Below are 24194 nucleotides of genomic sequence, written 5' to 3'. Positions count from 1 at the left end.
TGTTGCGCTGAAATCCTCAGAACCATTTTTTTGGAAGGTGACACAGAAGTGAGACTTTCTGAATCTGTTGTAGAAAATTATTTCATATGAAGGTATTTAAATGTAAGCATGAATAAGTGTATTAATGTATGAGTAATCCATGATCATGTTTAGGTACTTTCGGAGGCCTCAGAGTCCTTCACTGTCTGCATGCAGGTATATGAGGAGGCTCCACTGCGTCGAAAGTTAAAGATACTTAAAGACTTAAAGTCTTTGTAGATGTTTGGACTCCAGTGTTAGACACAACAGTATGACGTGAAATACACTTTATCAGGGCAAATAATTCTTCTGTTTCTTTAAGTTGTTGCTCACTTTTTGTCCATGTTATGCTGCACCAAGGGCTTCTCAGACCCGATAAATGTTGCTATTAAACTCACATATTCAAATAAGGTCAACTGTGGCTCATTGAGTTCATTCTATTATTATTCAAAATTAAGAGTGATGAAGAGTATACGTTTTTCCTACATCAGAATCAAATACTTGAAAAAAAAAATTACAAATTTAAATATGTCTTATATAGTTGGGTGTTCTTGGGAAAACTGCAGTGAGACACCTATGAAGCATTGTGGTGTGCGTGGTTGAGAGGTTGGTCTTACCGTGAACTCCAGAGCTTCGTTGAACAGGCCGTTGCGCTTGCTGTGGAGGAAGGCATTAGAGCTTCCCGTCTTGGATATTCGTATCCTGGCCAAGCGGGCTTTCTGCAAAGACCACAGAAACCACCTGTTAATCTGCGCCTATACCACAAATTTATGTCAGAATGATTGTGTATTGCTTGACACACCCCACCAACTGCGAAAGAGACATCTTTGTTGTGATCTTATAGATCAACTCCAACATGTTTGCTAAAGAAATTCACTCTGATCTCCTGTGATAAATTCACTCTGATCTCCTGTGATACTTATGAATGATTTATGGTGACTACACGCTAACACATTCCTTGGGTTGAAAATCAGTTAGAGAGGGAGCTAGGACTAAATTCTGTATGAATGAAGCAGCAATGTGTCATTCTGAATATAAAATATTTAGTTCAATTTATTGGGGCTGCTCTTAGGTGGTTTTGTTTAACAAAATAAATCAAGAAAGTGTCCAGGCCCATAATGCTACATATCGTTAATGTCTGATTAAATGCATCTTTAGTCCTTAAACTCACGAAGCACCGTTAACTCACAGTCCAGTCCCTTTTTCTCTCTTTCTCTCACACTGTCACATTTCCCCCTGTGAGGCAGTCAGCAGCAGAGATGAACAAGGAGAAGAGGAGGAATATGATGGAAAACAGATACTCTCTGGTCCTTGGAGTGAGTTCTTTATGCATCACAAGCTTTGACACAGAAGAAGGAACGTCCCGGTTTTTGCTCTACACTGCGTTTTCTGAAAAGTGTGTAAAAGCATGTCTGAGTGCGCATTTGTTTGTGCACACGGGCCTGTGTGGAAAATCTGGGTCTCAATAAATCGCTCAGTTACCAGAACAACTGCTTTTACAGGATAGTGTAATCTGAGTCACTCACTTCTCAAAGGCCCGCCATTTTGCCGTCAAAGTCAAGTTCCGGGTGTCAGGCTGGCTACAGCTACAAAGTGTGCGTGAGTTTCTGTTGCTTCGCTTTCCGCATTTTAAAATAGAATGACGGATTCATTGAGGGGAAATTGGTGGAAGGATAATGTGAGCTGTGTAAATGATGAGCAGAGGAGCTCGTTTAGTAGGGGACCCGCGCACCGCTGGGGGGTTAATTGAGTGTGTGGATGTGTGTTTGCATATCTCCATGTGTACTTGTGCATGCACGCCTCGTCTTTATAGCTGAATTTCCATACATATACACGAGTCACATAGAGCACCAGCAGATATACCTGGCTCAGTGAGAGTATGGTAATATATGGTAATTTAAGCCCATCCCCTCACTTGAGTTTCATTTAAAACATGGTAATGTGTGTTGACCTGCAGGTAGCTCATGCTGTGATTTAGTAATCTAAAGAGAGACAGAGATAAACAGAAGAGCATATGAACACACACTTGCATAACAGCAAATCTAAACTGTAGCATCTCTGTATTTCCACAGAATTAGATTTTATGTGTGGCAGTAGCTGATGATGGGGAGCTGGGGGGAGTGTCAGTGTTTGTTTGTTTTTCTTTTTAAATCTTGTATGTGTCTCTCTAAAGTCAGACATTTTTGTTGGTCCCTGAACTCAGCAAAAGTGGAACTCCTTGTGCATTCCTCTTTTCTCAGTGCCAGTTTGAGGAGTCATGGGGTGGATTACTGATCTGTCAATCCTGTCAGATGGATGAGAGGAGCAACTGCAGAGATGAGTGAGAGAAAACTTTTAGACCCAGCAGAACCTTCACTGCATCTGGCATTCTTCTGCTCTGTCAGTGCCCAGAGATTGTGGTGCATCATAACCAAAAGTTCACATCCCAAATTATCACATACTATATTTGTCAGTGGACTTCTGTGTCTACATATCACGCTCTATCTAGGTATCCTTCTGCATAAGCTGTTTACATTCTGGGAAGCTGCTACCATGATGTCAACAAAAGCACAAGGTGGGACTAAGTTGCTCTTGGTTATGTTTAAGCAACATAAGCTGTCAAGCAGCATATCATGCAGATGCAAAAGGTGGCTTTTGACATCCGGATCTTACGACAACATCACCGCAAAAGTGACAGATATTTGACAACTTTGGAATGAGAGCAGGCTGACATATATATTCCAATAGCACTCCAAATGAACGGCCCAACCTAATAATATTAATTTAATACGTGGCAGCAGATGTTTTATAGTAGCAAACCCACACAAATAAGTGAATGCATGAGAAACCCTGCACCTAAAGCCCAAACCAAACTCAGATTGTTTCCCATCTCCTTTTCTCCTGCAACTTTATCTTTTTTTCTCTTTCACCCTCTCGCCAGCTCCCCTTGACAAGTTTTCTCTGCTGTCTTTGTGCCCTCACACTCTAACACCTATGTACATTTGTGCTGGCACAGCATTTCCACAGGCCTTTGGGATAACCCCTCTTTATGTTCTGGCATTGTGCTCTGCCAATGGGATTGTTTCTCTGGGGTCATCATGCAAACTGCAGTCTGTGACTGTGGCGATGGTTGCCAGGCAGCGCAGGGGTAATGAAGGGGATGTTAAGAACATGTCCCGCGAGATTGAATCTACTTCTGCGGTTCTCTGATAGATTCCCAGGGCCTCTGGGATCCAGGCGCTTGTGTCTAAGGCCCATCTTGGCTCTCAGGCAGAACCACAGCACGACAGATTAAGTCTGAATTGCTGCTGAAACATCATTGAGCGCACAAAGGAGTGTAAGGAAATCATGAACATGGGACTTTCATTATCACATCTATACATACACAGAATACCATGTGGAAGGTAAATTTTACATAGCCAAAAAGTGCATCTACTACACAGAGATACATGCAGTCACATATACGCTGTATGTACAGAAACACACTGCTCACACAGACACACAACACACAGAGATCTGTTCTAAGAGATTATAATAACAAATAATTTCTCAGCACTGGAACAATATTTCCCCTTACATCCTGTCACATCACAGAAAGCTGCTTTAAAATGGATGATGCAGCATGAGGTGGTAAATGATTTAGTTTACTTTCAATGCAAAAGGTGTCTGAGATTTCTCCAAAATACTGCACTCACCAATGTGAAACAAATGAGGGTCTAATTAAAACTTGGACAATAGTATTTTCTGTGCTATGCAGGTGTGACTGTATTCTTCGAGGGACAGTTCACCCCAAATTCAAAACTACATATTTTACCTCTCATTGTAGTACTATGTATCAACCTGGATTGTTTTGGTGTGAGTTGTCGAGTGTTGGACATTCTGACCGTAGAAATGTCTGACTTCTCTCAAATATAATGGAACTAGATGGCACTTGGATTGTGGTGGTCAAAGCGCTCCAAAAAATATGCTTGAAAAACTCAACAGTAGTGTCCAGAAATCATGACTTAATTACTCAAGATAATATACAGACCTTGTTGTGAGCAGTTTCATGTAGGAACTATTTTCTCCCAACCAAACTACTCCTACCAACTGTATCACCATGCAGAAGGAAGTGTGCATCTACTCATGGAAAAGAAATTTGTGGTGGTGACAGTGCAAGGTGTGAACATTGCTGGCATTCCCCTCAAGAATTTGCATTTCCTTGGAAAGCAAAAGTATGACCTGCCCTACTCTGCCTCATTCTGCATCTAATTCTCTTAGCCTGATGTTACTCCCCTAACCCGAACCAATCTCACTCCTCTTGCCTAAACCTGACCAAACCATCCAATGAAAGAAACAAATACTACTCAATCAGATAGAGAGTAGGGCAGGACACTCCTTTGCTATTGTAGGAAAATAATTTGCATCCTCCTCAGCTGAGATGTAATATTGGTTAGCTCAGTGGTGCTAGTTCAGGCCTTTTAGATGAACTCTTCCTCTTTTGGGTGACACCTTTGGAAGGTGTACTTCTGTAGAAAGTTAGACAGTTCCTGCATGAAACTGCTCACAACAAGGTCTGTGAATTATCTTGAGTGACCAGGTCATGATTTCTGGAAAGAGACACTGTTGAGTTTTTCAAATTTATTTTTAGTGCTCTAATGCCATCTGGTTCCATTATATTCAAGAGAAGGCAGACATCTCTAAGGCCAGTATCTCTCCACTAATATTATATCTTATATTCGCAATTTAAACCATGATGAATGATCTAATGATCTTCCCCATTTCTCTGCCACCAAGCCACGGCTAGGATCAATTACACTTTAAAGATTATAGCTATAGGATGCAAGCCAGCACAAATGCTTCATTTTAACACCAATCGCTGCCAGCTGAGGAATCTAAACTGGCATATCCTCAAATGATCAAACATCACTACATATTCACTTAGCTCCCATGCTGTACTCCACTGAGCATTGCCAGAAAGTTTTGTTACAAGTTCATTTTTTTGTTGAAAGTCAACGTTAAAAAATTCAAGGCACCTTGTGAGTTACAACTTTGCAAGACTTCCTATACAGGATTTGGCTGAGTAAAAAGTGGAGCAATCGAGCTATGAGACCAGATTAGGTTATGCCTCAGGCCTGCCTTGGAACCATACAAGTGAAAGAGGAGACCATCTGACGAGGAGGCACAGACACACACACGAATACATGCACACGCACACACAGACATATGAATAACTGTGGAAGAGTCTCATTTTGTTTTGCAGCTGCCACTCATCTAAAGAGTTGCTTTTATACATGCTGACATTTCTGCCACAAGGAAATAAGTCAGTTACTTGCTTTCAGATCATACAAACACACACACGCACGCACGCACGCACGCACGCATGCACACACACACACACACACACACACACACACACACACACACACAGGGTGGGGTCAGAGAGATGAGATAAAAATATGAAAAGAAAGTTGGGAAAAACTGACTTTCAGTTAATCAGTGTGGGAGTTGGTGAAGACAAGAAACTTGAAGATGGCTAGAATTGATTCTAGTTGAAAATCAAGTCCTCTGACACCTCTGGCCCGCAGATATATACCTCTGCAGCAAAGACAGCTTAACCTCGGACTAACAACACTCAGGGTGAAAATATCTCTGCTAAGCCTGGATTACCTCCTCTTTGTAGAGGAAAGCACAGCTCTGCTCTACAAGCTGCTGTGATGTTTAGGATGTTGTGGTTGTTTTTTTTTGTTTTTTTTTTTACAAAAGGACATAATTCATATCAGAACCCTTGACCCCCTCAGCGAAGTCCCGTGTCAACATCCTGCCAACTCTCTTTTCGGTCTGCCTTCTTCCAAAGTGCAGACGATTTTATTGATCGTCTAGAAGGGCAAAACACTCTCAGCCAGAAGTCATCTCCACCTTTTGACTTCATCCTTCTGAGGGAGGGCTAAAAACAATAGTGAGATGATTTACAGCAAAGGGAGTGAGACTGAGAGGGAGGGAGAAAGGGTGGGAGGGAGGAGGAGTTGTTTTTTGTTTTGTTTCGTTTCTGCCATGTCAGCCCCGAGCCAATGTAATGCTCAAGAACCGCAACAGACAGTAATTTTACTATTCACTAAGTTTAAGGACAACAACTGGTCCAAGCAGAGAACGATTTTCAGTCATAGTGGGGAAAAGACAAGGCAGTAAAATAAAAATGGCAAGTAAACTTCCACAGATGCAGGAGCAATAATGGGAAACAAACAATGAGAGATATGTCTTGCATTTATCCTGCTGCTCTACACCTGAGGCAACATTTATGATTTACCATGGAACCACTCTGTCAAGGAAAGATCCATAATGGTTTAACTCTACATGGTTTGGCTGCATATGTGTTTATGGGTATACTCGTGGCTAGTTTTACAAGATCTGTGATTCAGAAATATACCACAAGAGTTTGTCAAATCAAATTAACTTGAATGAATCTGTTAACAAAGCCTTTCCCCTCTTTTGACAATCACCAGTTTGCTTAACTGAGGATGGTATCTTGCGTCAGAAAGACAACCCAGCTGACACAGAAAGTTAATATGACATCAGAAACACATTGCTGTCTTTAATTGGAAAGACAAAAAAAATTGGTTAAAATGAAAATCGTGTTAACGATATTTTAAATGTCTATCAACATAATAATTTAATGGGTGAACCTTACCATCATGACATTTTGGAGATACTGGGTGTTGCTCTTTATACCTTACAACTTAATATAGTTAATGTACATCAAGATGACATTAGTATGACGGTTGGATTGTGGTTACTTTAAAAAAAAAGCCTTTGTTTGCCTTTGTTTGACAGGACAGTTATAGTGGGTTGACAGAAAAGGACCACGGATAGAATTGAACCTGCAGTCATGATCAGGCAGGCAGAATTGCCCATAAACCCATTCGACTTAATCACGATGTCACACCCTCCTATAGTATCAAAAACTTATCAGAAAAAAGAACACTTGAACATATATCAAGAACTGACTTAAATGACAGAAACCATCTCAGGGAAAGACTTATTTAACATGTACTTAGATTTTTCAGCTCTGTCTCCTCTGAATTACATTCATACGCACCTTGAAACAGCAAATAGCAAATACTCTTTGAGGGAAATGTAATGCAGAGCAAATTACATTTTCTACTGACATAATAAAAAAATGTTGCTAATTAATGTTCCTGGCAAGTTGGAAAAATGGCGATAACAAACGTATCTGCAAAATCTTTATTAACAACTTATTTGTCAACATAAGCAATACACTATCGGTAGTAGTGCCAGAAGGTCCAGGGAAAACAAGATGGCAGGACTGAGGGGCAAAAACAGGTCAGAGGGGGAACAAGGAGTCCAGGGGACAGCCAGGAGGATGACCAGGCAGGCCAGGCAGTTCAGGGGCCAGCCGGGGGGCTGACTAGGTCAGCTGGCCAGTCAAGGGGGGCGGCCGGGAGGCCGCCGGAGCTGGGCCGGGACAGGGTGTGCTGCGGCCCAACTGGAGCAGAGGGTGGCTTTGGCCCCGGGGTGCAGGGACAGGAGCCGGGACAGGGGTCGGCCCAGCAGGTGCAGGGACAGGAGCCAGGACAGGGGTCGGCTAAAGCAGGTGCAGCGACAGGAGCTGGGACTGGGGTCAGCCCTGGCACTGACCGGACTCGGGGAGCTGGGACTGGAGCTTGGTCAGGGGCCATGGGCGTTGGCCCAGCCGGAAGGTGCCGAGCAGGCTGCGGTGTTGGCCCAGCCAGAACTGGATTCCGGTCACTAGAGGGCTGGTGGGAAGGGGGTGGCTGGCAAGCTGGATGCTGGTGACCTTCTTCCTGAGTGGCTTGGGAGTCTTTTTTAAGGACGTAGGACCCCCCAAGGCCAGGTAAGTTCCCCAGAAGGGACTGGGGAAGGCAATGGCAACAAATTCGTTGCTGGGTTCTGCTGGGTCCATGATTGGTTCAGTTCGTTCCGTCACGTGTGGCAGGATGAGGTCCCAAAATGCAGTACAAACTAAAAAGCGAGCTTTAATACTGAAGATTTTCAACATAAAAAACCTAACAAGTTAACAAAAATACAAAGAACAAATAAAACATGAACAAAAACTGAACTAAAACAAACCAGGAGCTCAGGTGACGACACAGGGTTACATGGAGGATCAAGGCAACAGGAACAGACAGAGACAACAGTAACATGGTGAGGAAAACATACAAACTGACAAAGCAAGATATAAATATATATATATATATATATATATATAGAGAGAGAGAGGGAGAGAGAAAGGAATTATAGAGAGAGAGAGAGAGAGAGAGAGAGAGAGAGAGAAAGGAATTAATCAAGACAATGACACATAGCTGGGTAGGTGGACACAGGAGCAGGAGGGAAACACAGGGATTGTTTAACTAAAGAAAGTTTGGCTGGGAAAATTAGGCTGGAGCAAACGACACTTGAACAGAACAGAAACAGGTGTGCACGGGAGACTGACAGAGAAGGACAGACAAGACTGATAACACAGTGAAACAAATCAGGGAAACAGACAGAGGGACACAGAATCAGGGAAACACAGAGACAGGGGAAGAGACACAGAGACACACAGGGAGACAGAGAGAGAGGAAGAGACAGAGACACACAGAGAAAAAGCACAGGTGACACACGAGGAGTAAAAATAAAACAGAAAACAGAGCATCAGTAACTAGAAACAAGGAAAAACTAGAAAACAAAATCTCAAAACGAAGTCCACCCTATAACAAAACCCCCAAACTATGACAGATCTTTTACTCACTTTAACCAAGGTGCTTTTGTTGCTTAAACCTACAGTATGACAGGAATGTGGATGCAAACTCAATCAAATCCTGCACTTAATGCGCCCACTATGCTCCCCAACAGTCTCTTTCCAAAGTCTGTGCAGTAAATGAGTGTTGTATTTTGTTACCTGAAAGAAACTTCTCTGAACATAATCCAGGCGGCAATTTTTTTTTTTCCACGAAAATGTAATTAATAAAGCAGCTTAGTACCATACAAATGTAAAATCATAAGGCTTCTTGTTCAACTCCATTTCTGGAGTTTCATTCTTAAACATTTACCCCAACAGTAAAGACAGGGACTTTAAATTGTAAAACTTCACACTAGGAAAAGCACTGCTGTCAAGAACCAGCAGACAAAAACATTACAAATCTAGCAGTGTCAGTAGTTGTATTAGCGGACGTGAAACCATTATAAAATATTAATAGTACAGCTGTACATGACGTGTCATCAGAGGAGCGCTGGACTGTGACAGAAATACAGAGGGAACAAAAAGTTAGATGTTAAAAAATGTCTTTGAAAAGTAAAGCCTGTCATGACTCAGATGGGAGGTGGTCATAGGGAAGTGACAGTCATGCAAATAAAGGGAGAAAATACAGTTGGTTCTGCTGACTACGGTGGCCGACACAAAAACATGAATGGCCCTATCTAGAGCTAGTGTTTGGTTTGTCTGTTCTGGATTACTATAAAAACATGATGGACTCCGCACAAGCAAATGGATCATTGTTAAGTCACGAAAACACAATAATTCTTATTTTTCGGTCATGGTGCACTGACAAAAACATACTTATTATATTATATTCAGTTTCTGACAATATATCCCCCTATATCTTACACAGTGGATGTTCAAATCAGTCGTATGTGCCATTTAAGAATATCATATAAGTGGTTTTCGTATGCGGCCCATCTCTCTTACTCACCTCTAGCCTTTAATTCTCTCTTTTGGCTATGGAATAGCTTTTTAATTGCAGCTCGAATGCATATACCTGGATGTTGGGGAAAATCCCAGCAAACCATGGTTCGACTTCATCTGAGAAGACCTACAGACATATTATTCACAGAACCAGAGAACCACATCCAGGAATACCATGGGTACACTTAAAAGTTAAATTCATTTGAATTAATGCCACCTCTTTTTTAATCCTTCTGTATCACTTGCCCTTTTGCAATTCTCTATTTAAATCTTGCCTTCTTTCAGGTGTACCATTCAGGATTTGTAATTAGACCTACCTAAGGATATTATTACCTTTATGCAAATGAGCTCCAAGGAGCAACTAAAGAGTAACCCCTGCAGATTGGATACTTTGTTCTGTATCGCTTTATGGTAGCCTGCATACAGACAGGGAAGGACTTAAACTCAGTGTTCATTTCATTGTAGAACAAAAGTGGTGACACTGAAGACTATAGGAAGGCAGAATAGAGAGTATGTGTCGAAGCTCTTCCTCCTTGCCACACAGCAACTAGTGGCATCCTCATGTATCTTTCCATTGTGCAGTGAGATAGATCAGGGGCTGTCTATCTACCACCACCCAGATGGATGGCTAATTGTAATGGGAGCCCAGAACAGCTAACAATTAAACCTGAATGAAGATGGATGTGAAGGGGGGGGGGCTTGTGAGTAGAGAAAAAGAAGGGAGAGGCTGGAAAATGCTGAGGGACTAATGCTGCACTTCCTCTCCTCACTGATTCCCTCCTGCTCTTTACTGGTCTTTTATGTACTGTGAAAGGCAATCTTGAATGGCTTTCCTATTTTACTCTCAATTAAACATAGTCTTATTGTAAGAAATGATTGGAGGAAGAAAGGATTTTGTGTGAAATATAACCATGTGCTGTTAATAAATGCTGAGGAAATGATGTTTTGCCATGGCAAATGACCAGTGACACTTGCTAAGCGGTTGGCCTAATGGCCGAAATCATATGTCATTAAGGTTATGGAGCATTAAAGAACACTACATGTTATGCAGACAGTAGTAATGGGGTATTGAAAGATATGGCATGCCTGAGTAATTCATGACTCGAGCGGGACATTAAGGATCACAGTTGTCATTAGCTGCGAAAGAGTGGACCACACAATGGTAATGGCTCTATCATACACTCTCCACACTGGAGTTACCATCTTTTATAGTGTGAGAGATTGCTGTCTGCCATCCAGGAGTCAAAGAACATTAAATTAATGTGACGTAATGTGTAATGAGCTAAACTCATGTCAGCAGCAGTTGTTGGAAAAGGCAGTAAAATCCATCGCAGTTGCTACAAATCACAGAAGATTAATGCTGCATTGGAAAGGATTCAGGCAGACAGTGGACAGCAAACCAGATATCAATCTAGGGGAGGCTGGCAGAGAATACCAGCCCCATAGAAGTGGACAACACTGCTTTCGAGAGTTAAAATATTTTAACAAGGGCAGTCAAACAATTTTTTTAACCGTGATTATTCTCAGAATTTAAATAGTTAATTGCAGTTAATCACCCTTCCTTTTTTAATCACATGTTTTCAATTCCATTATTTTGCATTTCAAAACAGTTATGGAGTCCATATAGACAATGTAATGCAATATTTACAAGTCTTGTCTTTATTGGGAATCAAATCAAAGCACCTGGAAGAAGATCGGCTCTAAATGCAGAATTCCTGATAAGAAGGCTATGATACAACAGTAATTATGGTTGCTTTGCAACGTCAGGTGTGACCCGCCTCTGCAACCTTGAAAGTTGGTACATAAACTGCACTTAGCAACTGACCTTGTGTTTTCCAGGTGGTAAAAGACCCGGAATGTTTTCCTGGAATCTACAGCTGTGCTATTAGCTCTTTGGGGCTGCACTTAGGCACTGCAGTACTTTGACTGAAAAAGCTAAGAACAGCATGCTACCATGCTGATGTTTAGCTGGTAAAGTGTTAACGTGATGTTCACCATTTTAAAATGGGAATGATATCCTTTTTAAGGATATATCCTCATATACAAACTCATTGGACATGATGGCCATAGATGAAAAGTCACGAGATCACCAATGTATGATCAAATCCGTGTAATGAGAATGATAATGCATGATATCTGAAACAAGTTACAAAGCAATCAATGCAATAGTCCACAAATGTGAACCTCATGGTGGCACTGGAGGAAAAGGTGATCTCCAAAGTCATCAGGATTCTTCCTCTGGGAAAATATCTGTGAAATACGTATCTCTGTTGAGATATTTCAGTCCGGAACACAGTGATAGACAAACCAACAAAATCATTCATAAAGCCATGCCACCAGCATGACCCAAAGGAGACTGTGAAGGTTGCTTTAGTTAACAACCAGCTGGGACATGAAATCAAATTATTTTACTGCATCTTTCACTACAGCTAACACGATATGGAATTCAAGACATACTCCACTGATCTTAAGCGCACAAGCTTAAATGCTAAGCAACACCTAATCCTGCAGGCTAATTAAAGACAGAGATAGTACACAGATTGCATCTCCTAAATGCTTTAAAATATCACATTTGCAAACCCATCATCATACTTGACACTCAAGACCTTAATTTGCCGTCGTAATGACGCTCTCAAAGATCAAAGCATCCAGGTGGAATATTATTATGAAGGCGATGATGAGGCATTTGAATCATGCTGTTATGAAATAGAGAAAACCTATCCAATGGATGTATGGGTGCTTGAGCAAATCGCTGACCTCACTGCAGGCAAGCCAGGGAGGCATACAAGTGCCTGAGGGAGTCATTTAGTCCTGGTTAATGACGACAGCGCCGTCATGCTACACTGGACAGTCGGTGGGTACTTTTGGAGGTGTGGGCGTCTGGTACTGAGCGTTTGGGACACTGCACCACACTGCGTCTCAGATGAGAACATACAGTGAGGTGAGACAGACCAAGGTCAGGCCTAAACTGGCAGGAAGTGAGGTAGATGCACACACACACAGACATGGATTCATGCACTTAAACAGATGCACATATGTACAAGCATACAGACACACACCTTCCTTTCAGCCAGCACCTCATCTGGGTGATAGCTATTTCAGGAAAGAACACAACATTAGGACACACATTGCCTCCAGCTCTCCCCCTTTCCTCTCTTCCTCTGCTTCCCCCGCTCCCTCCTTTCCTCTGGCCTTCATCCTCTCCTCTCTCTCTTCTCTGCGTCAACACTATATATCTCATCCGCTCCAACCTGTTTTCAATCTAGATAATTTTCACAACCTTCCGACCTTCTTTCCTTCCCCTCTGTGTGTCTTTTTTGTCCCCGCACTCTTGGCTCTGTTACATCGCAGTCTTGCTTGGCAGACAAGGTTACGGTTAGTTAAGACTGGGCAGCGGTCAAGCCACGGTCGAACTGCAGGACTTTAAACAGATTTAAACTACAACCTGAGAGCATGTGCTGAGATGGATGGCAGTAATCACAGAGAGGCTGAGAGAGAGAGGGAGAGGGGGGATGGATGGAGGCAGAGGACCTGAAATGAGCGGAGAAGAAATAAGAAAAGGGAGTGAAAAAAGCCATGCTAGGAGAGGTGTGAACGAGAGTGATGAGAGAGAGGAATGGACTCTGAAAATATGTGTCAGTGTGTGCACGTCTGCCAGCTCCAAACAAACACACTACTATCTATCTCAGGAGAACAAAAACTGTCAGGCTTGCCCTTAAGCTATGATTACCAGCCCAGTTTTGTATGTGCGCCAGCTGATGCTGATACTCAGTTTGGCTCACGGACACACCATAACACGATTCTTTAAAGGTCTAAAGGCTGGGCTATTTACCCAAAGGAAGATAGGATCTTTAAATCTTCCACAGTTTGAACATGAGTTTACATAAGCTATTTATAAATTTGTGCCTGGATGTGTTTTTATTGCTATACTTACAAAAATAAAATCTCCTCACAAGGACAGACCAACAGAGAAAAACATGTGAAGATGGTAAATTGCTGATATTTACTTCTTTGACAGGCTGTTTGGGGTTTGGTTTTGGGTGAGATCAGAGTAATGATAACATTTAGGTTGTGGACTTAATGGAATACTTTGGTGAAGGGGGGATTTTGTAAGTGTTTTGTGTCTAAAGGATCAAGACAGAGGTCAGTGTTGTAGATTTAAAGCCTTTAACAGTTTTATCCAACCCCTGTTACGTTATATTGCTATTGTGGCAAAACCAAAGGCCCCACAGGGACAAATAAAGGTCTTCAGAGGCATTGATTTCAAATCTTATTTTTTCTTCCATAAAATTAAATATTCATGACTCAGATGATCAGATTCTTTAGGACTCAGTAGGTGCTCAGATTTAGTTGATAGTGCCCAATCCACCAACCATTTAAATCAGGTTTTGATTCAAACTCTTGCTGCTTCTAAAATAGCAGACTGTACACCAGTGGTTCCCAACTGGTGGGTCGCAGGTCCATTCCATTCTGTGTTTGTTCAACCAAAGAAACAAGGCTAACTGTAACTGATAATAATACTTCTAATAATACTATAACAATAACAACAACAATAACAACAATAATAATGACAATAATGATGATGATGATGATGATGATAATAATAATAATAATAACAATAATAATATATAATTCTATGCCAGACACTTCTAATTTTACTGTGCTTCTCTCATCCATTGATATCCAAGGTTGCCGTCTGCTATTTGCCAGATAGCCTCTGAATGCAGCATTAATCCCATTAACAATCCAGAGCCAACCTTCACTAGGCTAACCTTGCTAATTATGAAGATATCAGTATTGTCTGAATCTGAGCAAGAGGGAAAAAAATCCTCCAAAACTGATTTCTGAAACTGAAACTAAAAACTCATTTATGCAGAGCAAAGGGAAAATTGGAAGGTCACAGTTTAGGTATGCATACCAAGGGAGAAGTAGGGGTGATACTTACTAAATATGCATCACACACCTACTGTTCATGTGAATGTAAGTCAATGTGCATTATCATCATTAGTCTCAGAAAAGACCTCAACCCTGTGGAGTCCCCTCCTCTGGAGAAGAGAGACGTCAGAGTTCCCCCTGAATGTCTGGAGGTCCAACCCTCCAGGGCCCAACTGAAGGGAAATAAAACTGTGTTTACCTGTACCTTCTGCGCCCGCCGCTTGTCTGCTCTCTGGTTCTGGTGATAGATGCGGCTAAAGTTGGACACGATGACAGGGACAGGCAGGGCAATTACCAGCACCCCGCTCAGAGAGCAGATTGAGCCAAAGATCTTCCCTGCGATCGTCTTAGGAACCATGTCTCCGTACCTGCAAGAGGTGACAGGGAGAAGGACAGAATAAATTTAGCAAAGTGTCTTATTATGCATTTAATAAAATCCGTCTTTGGTGGCTCAACTTTCGAGTCGTGCACAGCCGACTGGAGGTCATTCACATCATGCAGCCCCCCCCCCCCACACACACACTATCAAAGAGTTCACTTGCTGCCCATTCACTTCTCTTGTACAATGTTTTCATCATTCTTTTCGAGTTCCCTATGCTGCATGTGTCCATCCCCACCAGGATAAAGCTTGACTTGCTGACCCTATCCCGCCCCGAGAGAGAAAGAAAGAGGCTCCCACCAAACCTCCTTGTCACTGAATGGCACAGTAAAGTCTGCTGGCTCATTCACTGAGAGCAGATACTATTAACCTTTAGAGAAGAGAAAGAGGAAGACACAGTGAATGCCGGGAACATTTCCCAAAAGTAATTTAGCTCAATTCAATCTGAAATATTTGCAAGTCAAAAGCAATCTCGTCCTGACTTCAAAGACAGACAACACAATTACAATAACTATATTAAATCCCCTCCTCTTTTTTTTTCCCCCATAAAGAAGCCAGCATACAGGAATCAACAGTGGAAGGAAAAGAAGACTAAGGAGAAGAAATTCAAAAGCTAAAAGAGCACGACTTAAGTTGGAAAAAGCAACCTTTATTTCTAATGGTCTTCATTTCTTATTCATGAGTAAAAAGTGCAGGTAATTTGTTCTTGTTTTCCAGCTAAACAAGAAGTTCAACTGAATTTATTAGAACTGACTACAAGTCCCACTACAAATAAAGCTGAAACAAAAAGCCTTTAAGCATCCAGCGTGACATATTATTAGGTAAAGACTGATTGTGAGAAGATGTTTATGGTTATATTGATGAGGCAGCATTTCAAACACATTATTTCGTCCTTCATATTGAGTTATATAACCTGTAATTCACAGTTAAAGTAACCTCAAGAATTGCATCCTCAAATTAATTTAATTGTATAAAAAAAAAAAAACACACACACAACCTGACTGCAGCCAGCAGAGTGTGAATTATGGTGTAGCCTGTGTTTGAGCTCTTAGTTATCATTGCGAATCCAATCAAATTGTACAATTACTACAAAGCACATGTGCTAGACATGTTGCTGTGTGCATATTACAGATTCTCTTGGGCAAACAGACAAATAAGATAATGATTCATGGACACACTAATCGGTGAACATTATCTTTTGCATAATTTGCAGTTTGGCTGGCACCGAGAGGCTGACAGGGAAAGTCTCAGCAGAAGCAAAGCCAGAAAGACAGCAACAAAATGTTGCAAGGGAATATGTCTCTTCTCTGGCTCGTCACACTCATCCCTGTAGAAAGCAATGCGACGTGTCAGAAACAGTGGAAATTGAGAGATATGGTGTGTCATTGAGCTAGAGTGTGGATAAACCACGGATAGGTGGAATTGCAGAGAGGTTGAGCTGCTGTCATGCACTAATGGATTCATACAGACATACAAAACAGCTGCTTAAATACTGTCCATTAAAGATGGGGGCACTTTGTGCACAGTTTTGCATATAGAGTACATGTATAAGTGGTATAAAGTACATTTACACAACATTCTGAGGTACTTTCCTTCAGTTTTTTAATTTTATGCTACTCCTACTCCGCTTCATTTCAGTAGGGAAATATTGCTCTTCTTACTCTACTACATTTATTTGACAGCCATAATTACTTCACAGATCAAGATTCTAAAACCAATATGAGCATATAAGATGCAATGTGTTGTTATACAGTGAAAAAAAAAACACCAGTATTAAAATGGGTAAAAGTAGCTCTAGCACAGCCAGCTACAACATTAAAATACCACTTACACAGTTATGCATCAGTAATAATAATCCAGCAGTACAATATAATAGTGTAAAACTGACAGAGCCCATTTTTTCTGCATAATGAGGACTTTGCCTTTATACTTTAAGTATATTTCACTGATAAAACTTAAAAACTTCTAATGATATGCATTTTTACACTCTTGTTTAGCTAGTTTTGCTTAAGTAAAAGATCTAAAAACTTGACACACATGCACATACAAAAAAGGAGAAACAAAATGTACTGTATCTTGATTTTTTTCCTGAAAATTCCTTGTTTCCATATATTTTTCATGAGCAAGTATAAGTAATAGCGACACATGGATGCATTTTCACATGGATACTAAAAGTATAATGCCATTTGGCATTGGTCTCCTGATGCATCTGTAATGTATATTATAGCCCCCTGTCGATTTCTAGTCATTCTACTTGTTAATGCTGCTCAGTATGCACGTACATGCAAAAAACTGACTCATGCTGCACATAAAGCAATCTGTACAGGCTGAGTTCTAAAAATCACAGAAATCATCATAAATGTTTCTTTGTGTCCTGTTTGGCCAGCTTGTTCCACAGCAATCTAACAAAATGATTGCTGCTGAAGGCTGTCATTCTGACATTAAAGGGTAAGTTCAGTGTTTTTCAACCTGGACCTCGTTTTCCCATGTTTTGTGTGTAATGACTAAATAGAGCAACATTTTTGAATGTGGGCCAGTATTGAATGAGAGGGCTGCAGGCAGCAGCAGCAAAACAGGCTGCAATGTAACCACTCTTGGCATGTACCCTCAACATATGTCTGCTAGAAGTGTTTGTTTTTTCCACTGACAGACTCAGATTATCACTCTAACTGTCTACCAACTTATGGAAAGGATCCCTACAAAGGTCGACCTTGTCATTAAAGTGCAAGATCCTTTTTCTTTAAAAAAAAAAACAGCCCTGAAATTGCTATTGTCAAACCCACCAGACTTCATTTTAATAAACAGTGATTTTACCATGTATAAAGCCAGCATATTTTCACATCTAACTGGGTGAATTAAAGGTTTATTCCAATCAAACCAGAGTGGTGATTGTTGGAACAATAAAAAGATGAAGAGGGTTTTGTGAGTTCTATTTTGTGTCTGTCGGCTTTGAATGAAGTGTAATTTCCGATAATTAAATTATTCATTTTCATAATATTATTATTCATTATTATTCATTATTCAACTATTCATTCGAGTTGAGTCCAGTGGATTTGGTGATAGTGATTATGGGGCTGTTTCTGGTTAAGCAAAAAGAAGCTTACTCTTTAACAAAATGTCTGTCAATGTAGGGATTCTTTCTATTTGATGACTGGCACTTGGAATAATTATCTTAGCCTGTCAGTGGCAAAAACAAGCACTTTTAGTGGAAGCACGTTGATAGTGTACACATGCCCAGAGTGGTTACATTGCAGCCTGTTTTTTAAAAAAATGTTGTTCAATTAGTCATTTAGACACAAAAACACAGTAAAATAGGGTCCAGGTTGAAAAATACCACACTAATTGGCTAACCCTCCCCTTTCAAAAAAACCCCCCAAAAAACACAAATATCAATAGTTATTCCAAGTCCATATACAGAAACATGTTTTTTGAAAAGCACTCATCAAATCCATCCCCTCTGACAGATCACAGAGAATAATGCTGGTTGTTATTTGAGGACTTGGCAAACAGTGCCCCAGAGGCTTTCCATAAATGAACAATAATCTCCTTAAGAAGTTGTGCACAAGATAGTCGTTTCATAATCTAATGAAGCACTTCTGTCACAGTCTGTTGGAGATGGTACAAATGCAGGACGGTAACACACAAGCACACATTAACCACAAACGCACACAAAAAGCCTATTCTGTTCATTTTGGGGAAGCAGATGAAACCTCATACTCATTAGTCACAGATTTCGGCAAAAACAAGCCCAATATGAAGCCATTTAAGTGGAGGGCAGTTTTCGAATCAACAAAGCAAAGCACTGCCCACACACAGTGAACCACTGGTCCACAGCCATAACAGAGTATACTTACAGAAAACATTCATCGTCCCTTCCAAGAACTTTAATGGTCTTTTTACCCAAATTAGGCAATAACAATCCCATCAGTGGTACAAAGGCCCTATCACTACGAAACATTTCATCTCGTCCTCTCTTCAGATGTTTCCATTAGGAGGAATGAAAAGCTAATCATATTCATCTGCAAGGCTTCTTTAATGGGATCCTATCAGATTGCCTGATAGAGGCCCTTCTCTACTAATACTACAGTCAATTTGCCACTCCCATTTAGTCAAGTTGGCCTGTCTCTGATGATAACATCTCTGAGCCATTATACATGGCACAGAGATAAAGCTGGGCTTGCACACATTAAAGAAAAAGAAAGCTGTAATAAGTGGTGCATATGTGTGTGCATGTGTGTGCGTAATAAGAGAGTTGGATAAATGCCAGGTCCATTTCTAACTCTGCAAGACTTCACTGAAGGTGCGGATGGAAGTAAATGTCTGAGAAAAGAACAAGATGGATAAGCAGTGACAGGAAGTAGGAAGAGATTTTTTGTCAGCAGATGCAGTGCACCAAGGAGGTTTTTTCATTCCATCGGCCTCCTTGCTCCCTCTCTCACACATGCGTACAAACGCACACAACTATCAGTTTTCTGTACATTAAATGCATGCCCTCAAACAAATACAGGGTGGATGCACAGATCCACACACTTAGGTCAGATGGGCAGGTCAGTCCTCGGTCAGGGTTGTCACATCCCATTGTCAGAGGGCCAGCTCTCTGCGGCTTACATTAATAAAGCCTGGGAAGGATAGATGGGGGGTTATTGAGAGGGACTGAGTGCTCTTGTGAAGGTATGTGTGATGGATGGGCTTATCAGGGATGGTCTGAGGGTTGACAGACACAGAGATATGTGATGGTGGCACGTCATGTCAGGTCAGGTCAGGAAGGCACCTTAAATGCCTGCTGATGAAGCCAGCCAGTGTGCAAGTGTGACAACAAGTATGAAAATGGCCACAGTCAAGAGACAGCATGGACAAATATTGTTTATACAAATGATATACATGCATACTTGATAAAATATATGATTATTGTATTGGTCTACTAAAAACCATCTGCACAATAAGATTGAGATTAACTGATCTGAGCTGAGCCACAAAGTAAATATTTATGGCTGGAATTTGTTTTCACTTTGTGGATCATAAACTGCTTTTATGTGCTCACTGCAAGATCACAATGCCATTTTATTTATATGTTCAAGATAAGAAGCCTCTGTTCAGAGAGAGGGAGAAAGCGAGAGAGAGAGAGAGAGAGAGAGAGAGAGAGAGAGAGGGTTGGGTTTACATTTACAGACCAAATCCCATGTGATTCCTCTGCAATTTTCCTCTGTTCCCTTCAGATACAGCCTAAGTGATTCTGTTTGGACCACAATCCCTTGCGGTGGACTGACCCCCTGGAGGTCTGAAATCACCTACTGGAAAAGTGAGAGGGTTTGTGTGTGTACTGCATGTGTGTTCAGTTTGCATGTGTGTGTGCGTGAGTACGTCGGTGGGGGATTCATACATTTACAGCAACACATTAGACAGGAAATTATCTAAAAAAAAAAAATAAAGAATGCTGAGCAGAATTAAACATACACCAAATGTAAAAATAAGTTCAGAAAACATTGTTTAATTATGAGGGAAAACTAAAAATAGGCAGTAGAGACTGAGGTGGATCATGGTACTATAATAAGTACTAAAATGATCTGGTTGATTTTACATTAAAAGTAATGCATAACTCAACTTGTCATTCTGGTCAGAGAGTTTGGCTTTTTTTCAATTAGTTTTTTTTGGCTATTTTAATTTTGGATTAATTATTTCTATCTTGCTTTGCAGTTTATAGCAAGTTTACTGAGGAGGCTGGGACTGTTCAGCACCATGGACAGTTACTAAAGCTTCAATCCAAAGACACTGCTCACAAACTCTCTCCACACACTGCTGAAAACCAACATCTGCCTGCACCACAGTCTTCAACTCCATGTTAATTTGTCTGTTCAGCCTTCATGCCTTAAAGTACCTTTGTAGGCTACAAGTGTTTTGTTAAAAAAAGGGTTAGACAAAACTTGGATAATCTGTGGTTCACCTTAAAAGCCTGAAAGGTCAACTTCTGTATTGTATCACGTTTAGTGCCTGTGTGCCAAATGGAGACAATTTTTGAAGTTGATCCAGTATTGAGAGTGCAACAGTGAAACAAGCTGGGATGCAATCCCTACAAGCAATTGTGCATTATAAAATTTACATCAGATAAAAGTGCTTGACTTTGCCTTTGGCAGGCTAAGATTATAATTAGGAATGTCTGACATCATTATGGGAAGGACCCGACATAGAAATTAAACATTTCTTCTCACCCTTCTCTGGTGTGTTTGTTATTGTAACAAAGTCTTAGTGAAGGGAAAGACTTGTGAAACCTTGCTTAGTGTTATTGAAAAGGTTTTTATTGTCATGGCCAGTATTTTAGCTGATATTGACAATGTCTGTGAGATTTACAGAAAAGACTTGAGTGAGATTTGGTCACAATAACAGTCCAACCAAATGTTTCATTTAAGTGTAGGATGCTTTCCATAATGTTTTCTGAGACTTCTAATAACAATCTGAGTCTGTCAGTGGCAGAAACAAGCACTTCTAATGTAAATATGGTACAGGTCCAGGTTATGTCTCTGTGCCAACAATAGCTGTGGCACAGAGACATAACCTGGACCTGTACCATATTACAGACACATAAACATAATCTTGCAGAGAGATAATTATTACATTATCATATGACAAATATGAAAAAAAATATCACTGAACCATAGTGTAATCAATACAGTGTTGTAATTCTCCAACTACAACATCAAATGCCACTGCATTGATGAAAAACATAGAAAGAGCAAAGTCATTTCAGCATATTTATCTATTCATATTCACAGCTGAGCGCCACTATGAAAAATATATTATGTTACAGAGGCCATAAATGATGATGCCTCATAAAAATATCCATAAGTAGTAGCAGAGTTCCATTTTTATTGAGAAACCTGTCACAGGCCAATGAAGCTTAGCTCTTCTGGGTTCAGCAGAGTGAAAGATTGTCTCTCCAGGCCTTTAACCCTCAACCATCCATCCATCTGTACTCTCATCTGACATTTCATGGCCAGTCACTCAGATGGAAGTAACTCTGATGATACATGGCTCTTCAGGGATGGGACGACCATCTATAATCACCCCCACAAATGTCACCGCAGGAAAGCAAGAAATAAGGAGGTGGAGGAACAACAGGTAGGGATACAGATAGGAAGACAAAGAGTGAAGGAGAGGCAGAAGCAAGAGCACAAGATAAGAGAGCAGCGGAGAAAGAAGTGAGACGACAGGCAAATTGAGATCCAGATAGTGTCAACACTAATATGAAAAGGGTCGGATATATTTGGTTAAAGACACCTCAAAAGATGTCTTAATGTGGACTGAATCAGATACACTGCTCTCCATGCTCTCTTAAGACAGCTCAACACAGGCATGAACCTGAATTGTGATCCTGATCAGCGGGGCTCTATGAGACTTAAGGCAGAAAACGGACTGCTTAACAAGTGTGCTTATTAAGAAAGTCCACAAGGTCCAAAAATAGTAATTCTCCCTGAGGACGTCTCATTTAGAGAGTGCTGCTTCATGTGCTTGAAAATAAAAGGAAGATCCAAACTGAGCAGCCATTGTGAAATGCTCATCACTAAAGGAGTTATAATCAAGGACAAATTAAACATAAATCAAATTCAGTGGCAGTTGGAGAGTCCAATATGTGTGACGTAGGGGGATATATTGGTATAAATAAATATAATTTGAAGATGTTTCCAATCAAGTGTACAATCACCTGAACAAAAGAATCCTTGCAATAATATCTACATAGGAAGTGGATCCTCATTCAAAGAGCCATATTTCAACAACATGTTTCTACAGTGGTCCAAAACGGACAAATCACTGGCTCTAGATCAGGCCATTTTTGTTTCTTTTTGTCAGCCACTGCAGTTGCGACAAACTGCCTCGGAAAAAAAAAAAAAAACTTTTTAAAGTGAAACTGCTTTATTCTGTGTTTTTACTGGTTTAAATCACTGGTACCAGTGGTAGTAAGGCTCTCACTGAAAACCTTGTGAACGTCTAAATCCTCAGTTATCAGAGAAAAAAGGAGAGGAAAGTCCTGAACTAGTGGTCTGTCTGCAATGAGCTGAACAGCATTGGAGAAACAATGATTTGTGATGTGAAACTGCTTTATTTTGTGTTTTTACCTGTTTTAATCTCTGGTCTGTTTTGAAGAGTAAGAGACATCTATGTATAATTTGGCTCCTGGTAAAAATCTCCTGAACAATCAACACTTAAGGAATCCTAACCCGGAGTTTGGCACACAAGGGAAGTTTTTGCTGGTTACAATCTACAGTCCTTACCACCAGATACCACTGAATCATACACACTGCTTCTGTAAAGTTTACCGAAAGAGTATAAATCAGGACAAAGTTCAATGCTCATATAAATCGTTATTACAGCTATGTAAGCTTATATAAACTTCCAAAGTAAATACACATCAAAGGTGCTGTGAGTGTAGGCAACAAGGATCTTTGACACTTACAAAACTATTTGATACAAAAAGCACCAAACTGCAAATAAGAGCACACAACAGCCTGCCTAGCACCCATCAAACAACCCATTCAGAAGTCAAGGCTACAGAAATAAACAAAATTAAAAACCATGAATGTTGTTTTCACACAAGAATACCACGAGGTATTCACAGCATACAGCCTCGATGTGAATAGCTGCTCTTTAAATGGCATGTTAATTGCAGCAGTGACCTTGTTTGGAACAACTTCACATTAAAAACCTGGGTATGGTTAAAGGAGGGAACAATGCCAACAGCTGAACTTGATCTGCACAAGTTACAGAAAAATGTCCCTGGCTGATACCTTTATGGCTGAGCTTATAGCTCTTTCAATGCATTTAAAATGATTCACCTCCATATAATGTTACAGTTAAATACCTCTTATTTTCTACAGTAAGAGACATCTAATGTATTGTGTTCAGTGTACTGTAGCCGACTCACCAAAGCTTAAGAGATATTGCAAGGCTTAAATAAAAAGAAAATATTTTTTTTTTAAATTCTTATTGGATTGTAGTAAATGGGGACTGCGTTTAACAACAACTAAACATCAGTTTACAGATATAAGCATTTCGCTGGTTCATATTTAGCAATGGAGATTTTGCAGTTGCACAGATGTTATCTCCTAGTTATGAAATGTCCCACATAAAAAGTCATATGTCAGTGATTGGAATTAAAGTGTAACCAAAGTGCTTTAATAATGATGTTCTGCTCACATGCAGAGGTAAGAC

General features: G+C 40.5%; 1 protein-coding gene across 1 annotated transcript in view; it reads right to left on the bottom strand.

Moving 5' to 3' along the window:
* The window catches only part of kcnd3 (potassium voltage-gated channel, Shal-related subfamily, member 3), a 144924-nt gene that overhangs the window by 34929 nt on the left and 85801 nt on the right, over positions 1-24194 (bottom strand). Inside the window, exons 3-4 of the mRNA XM_042492007.1 lie at positions 14814-14982; positions 636-737 (exon numbers count right to left, since the gene is read on the bottom strand). Of these exons, the coding sequence (XP_042347941.1) occupies positions 636-737; positions 14814-14982 (271 nt within the window). The remainder of the gene's footprint in view (positions 1-635; positions 738-14813; positions 14983-24194) is intronic.

Source organism: Plectropomus leopardus, chromosome 8 (assembly GCF_008729295.1).
Source record: "Plectropomus leopardus isolate mb chromosome 8, YSFRI_Pleo_2.0, whole genome shotgun sequence".
Taxonomy (NCBI): domain Eukaryota; kingdom Metazoa; phylum Chordata; class Actinopteri; order Perciformes; family Serranidae; genus Plectropomus; species Plectropomus leopardus.
Note: the sequence above shows the minus strand (reverse complement) of the source record. Positions and strands in the feature narration are given on the sequence as shown.